Raw genomic sequence first — 13,929 nt, 5'->3', positions numbered from 1 at the left:
ACAAATGAAACTTGTCAGAGCTTCACTCACAGTGCCCACAGAACTTCTCACACCACAGGGATTTAAAACAGGACAAGCAGAAGCAATAAGCTGAGAAACTGGAAGAGTCTTGCCCTCTCTGCCATTTCTCTTGTGACGTGCCAACTCCTCAAGTCCCTGCATTTATAAAGAACTTCAACATTTACTGCTTGATACTCACCTTAAGTGGTAATCTACTACACAAGGAAAGAAACTTTTTCCCTGTTCAACTTCTACAGTCCAACCACAAAGATGCAAATCCATATTGCTTTTTACCACAAAATGAACTGACTACATGCTATAGACCTCCAGAGGAAGACCCAGAGATTTAGTTCAGTGTCCAGTCTTCAGTGTTGTGGAGCTCAAAAGATGCTCTAAAAAAGCAACCTCAGTTTTGCTGGTTCACATTTCATTTCTACCACTGACTTCATCTCACAGTGTATCCCATAACATTCTTATTACATGTTTGTTTGTTTCCAGCAGTAAAATAATAAATCTGAGTGCCTTTGATTTGACTTTTCTTTCTTCCATGGCCTTTCCAGCATAACCGTGAGTGCTTGAGAACCTACACTGTCATTCTGCATACAGGCACAACCCAGCAGTACTAGCTACACAAAACCAAGGTGGTTTCAGGTTTATAATAAGAAGTAATTTTAAGTTCTGGTGTTACAAGGATATTCTATTAACTGCTTTCTCCCTTTACTGAAAATCTGAATAAGAAATTAAGCAGGGCACCTAAGTTCTGCCCTGAAATAAAGACAGGACTATGGCTTTTCAGAATTGTTGCCTAAATGGCAACAAACTTTTGCCCTGCAAAAAATTTACTACCTGTAATGTTCAAGAGAGTCTTTAAATATTTCAGCTTGCATAAGCTAATAGTAGTCCAACCAAAGGCAATAATATGGTATGGATCAACATATGTTCTGCAGAGATACCAAATGAAAAAGGGGACAAAGATAAATCTTTAGCATAAATGAATTTTAAATAATTCAACTCCATGCAGTTACTTGCCCTACCTTGCAGAGGTAGCCTGGACTGACATGTTTTGAAATGAAAATTTAAATCCACAGAACTATTGTCATAGTTACCTGTACAAATTTCTAACATTTAAGGGCTTATTTCTCTAAGACTGAAAGATCAAGTACATGGCATGGAGAACAGTGATCCTGGCCGGGAGTTCCCTCTCCAGCCTCAGCTAGACAAGCTCCACTCTGCTGGACTTTGTCAAAAACTTTGTTAGAATACTGAGTGACCCTTGATATCATGCCTAATCATCATGGAGGACAAAAACTGTGCAACAGTAATAGCACAGAGGTTGCCCTTACAGTTTACACACAAACAGAAGGGCAACACAGTATTTACGTTCTGTGCTAAACCATATGGAAAAAAAAACGCTAAAAACACACAACCTAGCCTGATCCTCTGAGGCAAACACCCTCAATATCTTCATATGCAAGTGAGGTAGTCAATACCATAGAAGAGGCCCTACAGGAACAGTGTTATTCCATTAGTGTTCATGCGTACCTTATTACATTCACACCTCAGCAAGGGCCTTACCCAGTTCCCAGTGAGGACAGTGCATCTCCTTCAGACTCTGGAATGCACCAATAGTTGCTCTCACATACACTGCTATGAATGCACTGGCAGTTACTCACTCCTCTGCACCATGCAAGTGTTAGTGCCAGTTACAAGTAAATTAGTCCTACTCCACAAAAGCTCATTAACGAAGCAGATTCAACCAGTACTGCAGAAAACAAAATCAAAGCAAGCAAAGCAGCACAAACAGGTTTTCAAAAAAAGCAGAATGACTGTGTGAGATCATAAAACACCCAAATTACTATCAGTAATACTAGCAGCCCAGTCAAACAGTATTTTGGGTTGATTTGGTTTCACTCTTTTACATACCAGTTGAAGGTATCTGATCATCAGAGTTCTCATTCACCTAATTAGCTGGTGGACATGCTGAAAAGAGTAGAAAGCAGTAGATAGGTAGCAGTACTTGAGCAACATTTATAAAGGAACTGAAAGCAAATGAAGGAGAAGATTACTGATCTTTTTTCCCCCCCAAGTCAAAAACTGACGAGGGTCTTCCTTTCCCCCACTCAAAACGAAATGCAATTTCACTACCCATAGAGGCAGGTTTTTATTAGGATCTCTCAAACAGTGCAGCGTCTGTAAAATTACAAGGGGGAGGAGAGATTCCTGTTTGTACATAGGGTCTGATACTGTGTGACATGCATTGCAAAGATACACTATCTGCTTTGAAAGCACATATTATGTTAGTCCAGAGTCTAAAACTTGGAAACATCATCCTTGCTTAATTCACGGAGATCACTAAAATTTACAAGTAGATTAACTCTTTCTAAGAGAAAACATAGGCCATAATTCAGCCGAGTGCTGAATTGCTTTCCATTTTCCCAAAATGGATACACAAGCTCAAGTGTGTCGCTGACTTACAGCCAACACTTAACCACAAGATTTCCAATTTCAAGTTCTTCTTTACAAACCAGCCAAGTTTAAAAACCATGGACTAAGACTCCATAATGCCTTTAAGTTTGAACTACACAGACCAAACCCAGTGGGATCTTCTAGAGCATACAACATTGCCCTAACTCTGTTCCAATCAAATCACTTCAAGAAGCACCTTCAACTTTAACCTAAACACAGGATACTTCAAATATGCATACATGGTCCTTTACCTTTAATAACGAAGGCTTCAGTTACCAAACGCAGCACGTACAGAGGTTCATCTTTTGTTGGAAGGTCATCAATTCCTGCTTTTGCATACATGCTGATGGCATCTCTGTAGGATCCCTCCACGTAATGAAGCTTTCCTAGGATCAGCAGAGCCTCTGTCATATACTTAGGCTGAAAAGGAAGGGGGAGAGGAAAAGAGTGTTTATGTGGTAAAATACTAGACAGAAAGAATGAGGTACTCCAGAACAAATTAAGCAGATTCATAATGCTTTCCTCTCAGCATTGCTAGCTCTGCAGGTAAAAATAGGAAGGATTTAAGTCTCTAGAGATCTTAGGGCTATGCTCATAAGAGCAGCAGGCAAAAATGGTCAGGCAACTACTTTAGAGTTCAGTTTGGAAATACACATAAGCCACCTCTTTGGTTCCAGCTGACCTACTATACTGATTCAACAGGCACAGATAGCACATAAAAGACTGGAATTGTCAGAACTACCTACATACACACCAAAAAAATCCCATGTTTTTCAACTAGGCATAAAGCATCACTTTTTAGTCAAGTGCTCCTGTCTCCTCTGTACATTTAATTGAAGAGCAAGAAAGCTTCCAAATTACCTTACGAAGGAATTTTCAGGAAGCAGCAGAAAAACAGAAGGCATGCTTGCTATCTCTAAGATTTGTTTGGTTTCTTAAGGATTGAAAACATACATACAAAACTGTGTAACCAAAAAAAAAAAAAAAAACCAAAACACCTCATTAAAATACACCCATTCAGGCAATTTTTATGCTTTGGAAAGCTTCCTACGCCTTCACACTCTTTTTAATTTGTGCCGACAACACAGGGTCAATACTGCACGAGTAGCCAAGTCACCACTAACAAAGAAATAGTAATGGCAATTTGTGCAGCCAAACCTAACACCTGTAAGAATTCAGTGGTTCTGGCTGTTACTTGGGCTAAAGCATAAAAAAAGAGTTGGATGGACTGCCCTTCCTTCCCCTCCTCCTTTTCACTTTTTAAATATGACAACTATCAAGAAGTTAGGAACAAGGAATTCCTCTAGAAAAGCTGCTGCATGTTTTCTCCCTGGAAATCGACATGATAAAAGTATAACATACACTTCCAAGCTAGCTAGCCTGCAAGTTTCAAGACCAAAAGTAGCGGAAGTCTAGAACAGACTGTTGTAATTCATCATCTTTTTAAAGGCAGTTAAGCAACTGTGTGTCCAAGGACACCAACACAGCAGCAGCCATCGAGGCAGAGTCATAAAACACTCCTAAAGCTTCGCAGTTGAGTTGACAGGCAGCTACCAACCATGCACCCAGACCACAAAATAAAAGCATAACTTTGCATACCTCCTCTGGCAGAGACTGAAAGCAACGCAAGGCTGTAAATCTGGTCTCACACCACAACCTTAAGTGTCTGACAGCAGCCTGCAGCACATTTTAGTTCTGATCCGGAGCTGACCAAGTGCACACAATTCCCTCAGACCAGGAGCAGCAGCCGGTCACACAGCTGTGCTGGCCTGACAGAACTGTTATGTGGCTGTGACCTACCACCCCAGAGAATTCCCAGAAGTTTATCCTGGTTTTTTTAAATAAAAAAATAAACAGGATATATATTTGTACCACATAATTTGTTTGCATATGAAAAAAACAAGTGTCCCAATAGAAGACACAGCAAAGGCGTACTGAACTAGCAGCCCATTAGTAATACCCACAATACAGCACTGTATGTACAGGGACATGAACATGCAACACCAACATCTTGTACCAGACTAATAATCACATGAAAGAAGCATCCAGTTGACAGGAATTATGACAGAGCCCACTTACTCGCAGTTTTCCTCTGCTTAAGATATTGGTCAAATACTGTTTGGCTTCACTCAGTTTCGGCTCATTTTTCTCTGACAGTGGAATGGAGTCCTTTAGTTTAGAGAAGTTTTCCTTCAAACATTCTTCCAGCAGAGCCTCTGCAAGCAGCATATTCCCATAGTCCTCTGAAAGCACATACCAACCAACAATAAACATGACTTACTGCTGTACTGTTGATAAATATCATTACAAAAGCAAAACAACACACCTTGGAGACACATAAACAGTAACTCAAACGAGGGGGTAAGGAAGAAGTAGCAGACAAAGTTCCATTAACTTCTAGCTATTAGAAATAGTACGTTTCCTATGAAAAAATAAAACAACATTTCTGTTTAACTTGAAGATTTTCCTTTAATTTTGAAAGCACTGTTCATTCATGTGTTGTCACTAATATAACAGTTAAGAATTTTCATCATGAAACTCACTTTTAAAAGTATAAGACCAATCTTTGCAAACATTTAAGTCCATGTTTTAGATTTACAAACGTACAAGCATGAAATGCATGCTTTAGACTACAGATATGCAATGAATTTCATTGCAGAAGAGTAACCACATCAGAAACTTTAAAGATTTCCCTGAAAGTTCACAGAAAAAAAAAAGATAATTTAAACACATTCTATATATCCACTACTAGAAAAACACAAGGCTTGATCCAGTGACATAAATAACAAGCCACATAAAAATATTTCTACATTAAAATCCATTCCAGTTCACAGTTCCAAAGAAGAGAAACTCAAATATAGGCAATAGCACTGGATATGGCATGAGGCATCATGCGATGTTGCAATCATGCGCTGAAAAAAAAAGTTTCATCTGCTAGGGTACTTGGAGTTCTTGCATGATGGGTCCAGTTCTGCAGTTCATTTATTCATAAAGGTAGCACCTCAATCACCTGACTAGTGAGTCAAGCTGGGTAAGAAAATCTCCGTAAAACAAAGAGCCAAGGCCTACATTTCATATTTACTTCACGTTTCCAAGTCTGAAATTCTAGAACGTAGGAAACACAATAATGTAACTATTTCTGTATTTCCAGTCCATGAGACAGCTTAACCCCACTTACTAGCTATGCATTACATAAAGCATTAATAATCAACTTGTGGGGTTTTTTTTATTTTAGATTTTTTCTTGTTGTGGCTTAAGTGTTCAACTGCATATCAAATTATAACCATAACTTTTTCCTGCTAAACTGCAGGTCTACAACTAACTTGCATGAACAAAGTATTTGTACATAAAATGGGAAGTGTTAAGTGTTCAAGTATATTTTCCCTCAGTCTTGCATGCATTCATTTCTACACAACACTGAAGAGCTTTCGGGTAGCCACTGATCTCTTAACCAAACCTAAGGAATTACATAAGATCTTATACAACCAAGAAATAAATACACGCAATCTCTCAAATACTACTATCAAAAACCGTATCTAGGCACACACACTACGATTCCTACAAACACAAAACTGTAGCTAGTCCCTTGGTGGAAGAAAAGTTCTGCAGCAATAACAAACCATTACTCTCTCATAACTAGCAAGTTACGAAGACATAGCAGCAAATTAACAGTGTTTTCACAGCAAACATACTGTTGTTATGCCTCTTAATTACATGGGAACAAATGAATACGCACTCTTCAACTATTAATGCCCTGAAAGTGTAGAATGATCTCTGCACCCAGGAAGTGCTACTGAAACCCAACTGAAGTTCAAAGGTTGGCCGTGTAGTTCTCAACACAGGGCTCCATCTGCATCATGTAGACTCTTGAAAAGCCTCGTAAATAAACATGTAGTAAGCTACCAACATCCCCCCCTGCCACGCTTTCCCACTGTGACATTTATTACACTCCAGCAAGCCACTCCAGGGACACATCCTAGAAACACTCCCCTAAAGAAGTCCGTTTATTCATAGAAATAGCTTATCTGGCTTCAGTGGCAGAGCCTCTCACACCAGTGCGGTGGCAAGGACCAGGTCCTCTTCACAACCTACGGTTGCTGACCACAGACACAGAATTTTACGTTTCTAAGTTAGACTGCCTCACTTCTTACAATCTATTTCATCTAAAAATAAGCAAAGTAGTGTGTTGTAACAGGAAAGAAAAAAAAATAAAGAGAATACATTTGCTATTTATGGAACATGTCTTACATGTGAAGGGATACTTGGATGAGCCCAAGCCTTTAAATAAAGCAGTCCCCCTCAGAAATGCAGGGAGATAACTTCGGAGCATCCAGAGCGGGTGGGGAAAGGGCAAGAGAGAATCAGCACCACACGTATCGAGAAGCTGAAGAGAGACGTTTGCAAACACGGGTGACTTCGGCCGGTAGCCCAGCCGAGCTGGTGATATTAAAGCACGGAGCTCAAGCCGCCAGCTGCCTCCAGGTGCTCAGCGAGGTGAGGGCAACACCCCAAAGGCGCAGAAGCCGCCGAGCAAGCGCTGCTGCCCCGTCCTCCCAGGACAGCCCCGCGCAACCCGCTTCCCCGGGCAGCCCCGGCGGCTCGGACGCGCTGACATGAGGAAGAAGCAGAGACTTTCCTTCCTCAACGCCGGCTCCCGGGCTCCGGCCGCATCAGAGCCAGCCCTGCCGCCCGCCGCGGGGCCGGGGCGCCTCCGGGGGGACACGGGGCGCCTCCCCACTCCCTCCGCCGCTGCTCCCCAGCCCTCTCCCGCTGCCCCGGGACACCGGAGAACCGCACGTGCCGCCCGCATCAGCCCACCGGGCCGGGGCTGCCGAGCCCCAGGCGGCGGCACGGACCGACAAGCCGACCCCACCGGCGCCCGAGCGGTCCGGTAACGGCGGCCGCCTGGCCGCTCTGCTCCGCTCCGCCCTGCCCGCCGCCGCTTACCCGCGTCCTGCGCGCTCCCCGCCGCCGCCTTGCGCGGGGGCCGTGCCGGCGGCAGCAGCTGCTGGGCCAGGTGCCGGAGCTGCGCCCATTGCCCCTCCGCCCGGCACCGCTCGATCTCCCCCTCCAGCTTCACGTGCAAGTGCAAGCCCTTGGCCGCCATCTTAACGCCGCGCCCGCCCCGCCCCTCCCGCCCGCCTGCCAGGGAGTCCCCGGCGGCAGCGCCCGGGACGTGCCGGCCGCGTGTGCGGGGCCGCGGCTCCGGGCGGACCGGCCTGGATCCCACCCGCCGCCAAGTGCCCGGTAAGGCGTGTGCGAGCCGGACGGTTCCCCACTAGAGGCCTGTGCCTGGGGACGGCGGCTTCTTCACGTGGCCTCCAGACACGGCCGCCCCTCGCTCGACGCCTGGGCCGAAGAACCGCACCCTCGCACGGGCAGGGCGCTGCCCGCCCAGGGCACTGTGTCGGCCCGCCTGCCGCACGCAGTGGCTGCGCGGCGCCTGGGAAACACCGCACAGCTGCGGTGCCACTGGGTTTCACAGAATCACAGAATGGTCGGGGTTGGAAGGGACCTCTGGAGATCATGTCTTCCAACTCACCTGCTAGAGCAGGTTCACACAGAGCAGATGGCACAGGAATGTGTCCAGGTGGGTCTTGGATGTCTCCGGAGGAGATTCCACAACCTCTCTGGGCAGCCTGTTCCAGTGCTGTCACCCTCAGAGAAGTTTCTCCTCATATTCATAAGGAACCCCTCATGGTTCAGTCTGTGCCCATTGCCCCCTTTGCTGCCCCACCACCAAGGCCCCAGGGCTCCTTTACCAAGTCACCTGCACCCCATGGCCCCTTCATCAGCTGTTCCTGACATCCACTGCAGCCCTTGGGAAGCAATTTCAGCACAGAGCGACCCACTGATGTACAAGGAAGGAGCTCGCACCACTTCCCCAGGCTGGCATTGTCTCAGAGGGTTGATCACCCCTAGAGGCAAAATCAACTTCTATCAAGGCACCAAGCACACAAGTAAGGAGGCCTTCAACATGCAGTCAGAGGGCAAAGTGAAAAAAGTTTATAAACTACAGAGAGTGATGGTGCCACAGTTCCCAGTCCCGGGCAGGGAGAACACAGCGGTTCATTTGTGGAAGGGGCTGTCGGGATGGGAAGGCGCAGGGCAAGCCGGGGATGGCCACAGTCACACACCGGCCTTTGGCTGCCCCTTCTAGCTCTCCTGGTGCCAGCACCGCTGCCACGCCTCATCTCACAGAATCACAGAATGTTAGGGATTGGAAGGGACCTCTAAAGATCATCTAGTCCAATCCCCCCGCTGGAGCAGGAACACCCAGATGAGGTTACACAGGAAGGTGTCCAGGAGGGTTTTGAATGTCTCCAGAGAAGGAGACTCCACAATCCCCCTGGGCAGCCTGTTCCAGTGTCTGTCACCCTCACTGAGAAGAAGTTTCTTCTCAAATTTAAGTGGAACCTCTTGTGTTCCAGCTTGATCCCATTACCCCTTGTCCTATCATTGGTTGTCACCGAGAAGAGCCTGGCTCCATCCTCGTGACACTCACCCTTCACATATTTATAAACATTAATGAGGCCACCCCTCAGTCTCCTCTAAACTAAAGAGCCCCAGCTCCCTCAGCCTTTCCTCATAAGGAATACACTCCACTCCATCATCTTCATGGCTCTGCACTGGACTCTCTCCAGCAGTTCCCTGTCCTTCTTGAACTGAGGGGCCCAGAACTGGACACAATATTCCACGTGTGGTCTCACCAGGGCGGAGTAGAGGGGAAGGAGAACCTCTCTCGACCTCCTGACCACCCCCCTTCTAATACAGCCCAGGTACCATTGGCCTTCCTGGCCACAAGGGCACAGTGCTGGCTCATGGTCATCCTGCTGTCCACCAAGACCCCCAAGTCCCTTTCCCCTACAGCCCTTTCTTTCCTCACAGCCCCTTGCAACCAGGCTCCCTCCATGCACACTCCCCGCACCCTGACACCCTTCGCCCAGCATCATGGGCCTTAACCAAGCCCAACCCCACAGCTGTTCCCTCACCTGCCCCCGGCCCGGCCATTACTGTGGCAACACCGCCCACCCTCTCCCTGCCTCCTCAGCCCATCATTTTCTTTAAAACATATTTTTATAGCATATTTTAATCTATCTTTCATTTACTTTGCTCTCAGGATGTTTTAGCTTAGCCCTGGTCATGAAACAGAGCCATACAACCTTCAGTGGTATAAAACCTCTTCCAAAATGCTGGAGTATTCACAAAAGGCTTAAATTCTAAATATATCTGCAATGTAATAGCAATATCACACAGCTGGTACAAACAGGGACAGGAGATCCTAAGCCATCTGGGTGATAACTTCTTGTTGCAGGTCCTGAGGGAACTGTCCAGGAAAGGTGACTTCCTAGATTTGCTACTCCTAACAGAGGGGGTCTTGTGAGTGAAGTGGCAATTGGTGGCTGCCTTGGCCTCAGTGGCCACGAAGCAGTCAGATTTAAAATTTGTGCTAACAGGAGGAAACTGCCAGCAAGTCCTCAACTCTAGATATGAGGAGAGCAGATTTCAGGCTGTTCAGAGAACTACTCAGTAAGATTCCCTGGGAAGAAGCCTTTGAAGGTGCTGCGGTCGCTTGTTAAGTACCGCCTACTAAAAGCACAGGACAAGGCAATTCCAAAATGCCGAAAGTCTAGCAGGCGAGGCAAAAAGCCAGCATGGCTGAGCAGGGATCTTCTTGAAATATGGAGAAAAAGATAAATTATATGGTCAGTGGAAGCAAGGTCAGGCATCACAGGAAGACCACAGAGATGCTGCTCACCACTGTAGAGACAAAATTTGCACAGTCAAAGCTCCATTACAATTGAAGCTGGCCAGTACTGTGAGGGACAATAAAAAGGGCTTCTTAAAATATGTTAATGGCAAAAGGCAAACCAGAAATAACATTGGCCTATTACTCGATGAGCATGGTCACCTCATAAACAGCAACACAGACAAAGCCGAGACATTTAATGCCTTCTTCGCCTTGCTCTTCAACACTAGAGGTGGACTTGGGGGTCCCCATAGCCCTGGGTTAGAGAACCATGGCTGTGTGAACAATAAACTCCCAAGCAATCCAGAACTTGTGCAGGATTTGCTGCTCCAGCTAGATCCCTACAAGTCGATGGGGCCTGATGGGATTCATCCAAGGGTGCTTAAAGAGCTGGCCGTCACAGCAAGACCTCTCTCCGTGGTTTTCCAATGGTCCTGGGAATCTGGAGAGGTCCCAGATGACTTGAAGCTGGTAAAGGTTGTTCCAATCTACAAGAAGGGCAACAGGGATGACCCTGGCAACTAATAGCCTGTCACTCTCACTTCTGTGCCTGCCTAAATTATGGAGAAGATCATTCTGGGAGTTACTAAAAAAATACCTGAATGGCAATGCAGTCATTGGTCCCAGCCAGCATGGGTTCATGAGGGGAAAGTCCTGCTTAACAAACTTGATTTCTTTCTACGACAAGGTTACCCATCTAGTTGACCAAAGGAAGCCTGTCAATGTGATCTTTTGGGATTTCTGTAAAGTCTTTGATACTGTCCCTCACAGTATCCTCCTGGACAAGATCGGCGGAACCAATGTGGGGCGGAACCAATGCAGGGCGGAACCAAAGTTCAGGGTCACGGGGGTGCTGGGGAAGGTAAAGAAGGGGACACCTGGTGGGGGGAAGGGATTCCCTGTGACACAGGGCGGAACCAATGTTGGGCGGAACCAAAGTTCAGGGTCGCAGGGGTGTGGGAAGGTAAAGGAAGGGACACCAGGGGAAGGGATTACATGTGACACAGGGAGGAACCAATGTTGTGAGGAACCAAAGTTCAGGGTCTCGGGGGGGTGGGGAGGGAGGAAGGTAAAGGAGGGGACACGGTGGGGGGGGGACCATGCAGCAGGTGCCTGTCACTGGTTTGTGGGGGACTGTACATCCCTGCCAGGGGCTTTCCTGTTTCTGGTGCCACCTGATGGGTGAAGGGTTGTTCTTGTGGACAGGTCTGGATGTGATTCCAAGGTCAACGGTTTCTATTATTTTAATTATAACTACTTATTTACTGTCAAACATTGAAGATAAAATATTAAACAAGAGTAACTAAGAGAGTCTTTGCGAGTAAATGGTGCCTATAATCTACTCTGGCTATTACTTAAAACTCTGCAGACAGTGATTACCCCCAATTTACATATTAAAATTTAAAATAGCAGAATATAAATACTGCAGCACTAATTGGAAGTAATACCTGTAGAGAAAAATTTCTAGTTCATACTAAAAGAAATAAAAAAGTGTGCTAGTCAATCCACTTAGTAGTAAAGTAGCAAGGAAAATATTGGAGTGTAAATAAATACAAGAAATATGATTTAGAAACCCGTAATGACTAAATGTAATTGCAGCTATTACTTAACGAACTAGGCAGTAATTATTCCCAATCTGTACTGTCATTAAAACAATTACTCGTTTGGAAAATAGTCCTTTTTAAATTATAAAGGCAGAAAACGAATTGGGGGTCATTAGTAGCTTCATTTAAACATAACCATTATTAAATAAGTTGCAGACATGAATGACTCTGTATCAGAAACAAAATAAGGGAGTTTTAGATTTTAAGCCCAGTAGGACTGGAAACTAATCGGGAGTGTTTAATGCTTAAATTATAACACAGCCGGAAGTACGTTTGGAGGCAATAGTGCCTCCCGCTTAGAACCAGAATAGCAATGGAAGCTTTAGGTTTTTAAAAACGGAGAAATGAAAAGGAATCATTAAATAATGAACACGTGTAGGTATTAAAAAAATTGCCAGGTGGTAAAGATTCCCAACATAACTTTAAAAAGATTTAGGTGTAAGATAAAAGTAAAATGAGAAAACCATCAGTGAGTCATCACTGTCTATACTGAAACATAGCCTTTTCTTTTTTTTTTCCCAGGGAGAGGTAGAAATAATCACAGGGGCTTATTACTTCTGAGTAGAGCTAAAATTAAAATAATGCAACATACATCAGACTTTTTAAAAAAGTTAATTTAATTTTCCAAATATGTAGAACACTAATTGGGTCTAATTGATGCATGTTAGTGACTTCATAGCATGTCCCGAGTTGGAAGGGACCCACAAGGATCACCGAGTCCAACTCTTGTCCCTGCACAGGACAACCCCACAGTTCACACCCTGTGTCTGAGGGCTTGTCCAGTCTCTTATTGAGCACTGTCAGGCTTGGGGCCGTGACACGTCCCTGGGGAGCCTGCTCCAGTGTCCACCACCCTCTGGGGGAAGAACCTTTTCCTCATGTCCAACCCCAGCAGCCCACCGAGCCCCTTCCCCAGCCCCCCATGCCCCCCCCCTCCACTAAGCCCCTCCACAGAATCACAGAATGTTAGGCATTGGAAGGGACCTCAAAGGATCATCCAGTCCAATCCCCCTGCCGGAGTAGGAACACCCACACGAGGTTACACAGGAATGTGTCCAGGAGGGTTTTGAATGTCTCCAGAGGAGAAGACTCCACAACCCCCCTGGGCAGCCTGTTCCAGTGTCTGTCACCCTCACTGAGAAGAAGTTTCTTCTCAAATTTAAGTGGAACCTCCTGTGCTCCAGTTTGTACCCATTACCCCTTGTCCTACCACTGGTTGTCACCGAGAAGAGCCTGGCTCCATCCTCATGACACTCACCCTTTACATATTTATAAACATTAATAAGGTCACCACTCAGTCTCCTCCAAACTAAAGAGCCCCAGCTCCCTCAGCCTTTCCTCATAAGGGAGATGCTCCACTCCCTTAGTCATCTTTGTTGCCCTGCGCTGGACCCTCTCCAGCAGTTCCCTGTCCTTCTGGAACTGAGGGGCCCAGAACTGGACACAATATTCCAGGTGTGGTCTCACCAGGGCAGAGTAGAGGAGAAGGAGAACCTCTCTCAACCTACTAACCACCCCCCTTCTAATACACCCCAGGATGCCATTGGCCTTCCTGGCCACAAGGGCACAGTGCTGGCTCATGGTCATCCTGCTGTCCACCAGGACCCCCAGGGCCCTTTCCCCTACACTGCTCTCTAACAGGTCGTTCCCCAACTTATGCTGGAACCTGGGGTCGTTCCTGCCCAGATGCAAGACTGTGCACTTTCCCTTGTTATCATTAAATTTTTCCCCGCCCAACTCTCCAGCCTGTCCATGTCTCTGGATGGCAGCACAGCCTTCTGGCGTGTCAGCCACACCCCCCAGCTTGGTGTCATCAGCAAACTTGCTGACAGTGCACTCTAGTCCCGCATCCTCCGCTGGGGACACGGCTGGTTGGATCCCCACGGTGCGCCCTCCGGACGGCCGGTTGTCCCCCCGGCCGCCGGTGCGGGGCTGTCCGGGTCTCTCCCCGGCCGTGCCCGCGGGCTTGGCCGCCGCCACCGCAGCGATGGCGCCGGCAGCCCCGCCCCGCGCTGGGCGGGCCGCTCCACCTGCCGCTCCGCGAGCGCTCCACGTGGAGTTCCGAGAGCGGTCCCACCGCCGCCGCCCCGCGGAAAGGTGCAGCCAATG

The 13,929-nt window shown here is 46.7% G+C and overlaps 1 protein-coding gene across 6 annotated transcripts in view; it reads right to left on the bottom strand.

The window, feature by feature from the left end:
* TTC7A (tetratricopeptide repeat domain 7A) overlaps positions 1–7,573 on the bottom strand; it is a gene marked incomplete at its 5' end in the record, with an annotated part of 177,232 nt that extends 169,659 nt beyond the window's left edge. For all 6 annotated transcript variants that reach the window (XR_014183642.1, XR_014183643.1, XM_082048591.1 and 3 more), the window contains 3 exons: positions 2,718–2,886; positions 4,546–4,709; positions 7,414–7,573. Coding sequence is in view for 4 of the 6 variants with exons in the window: in XM_082048591.1 (XP_081904717.1) it covers positions 2,718–2,886; positions 4,546–4,709; positions 7,414–7,573 (493 nt within the window). The remainder of the gene's footprint in view (positions 1–2,717; positions 2,887–4,545; positions 4,710–7,413) is intronic.
* Between the last annotated feature and the right edge of the window lie 6,356 nt (positions 7,574–13,929).

Source organism: Streptopelia decaocto, assembly GCF_964273445.1.
Source record: "Streptopelia decaocto genome assembly, chromosome: 3".
Lineage (NCBI taxonomy): Eukaryota > Metazoa > Chordata > Aves > Columbiformes > Columbidae > Streptopelia > Streptopelia decaocto.
This window is presented reverse-complemented; position numbering and strand designations above follow the sequence as displayed.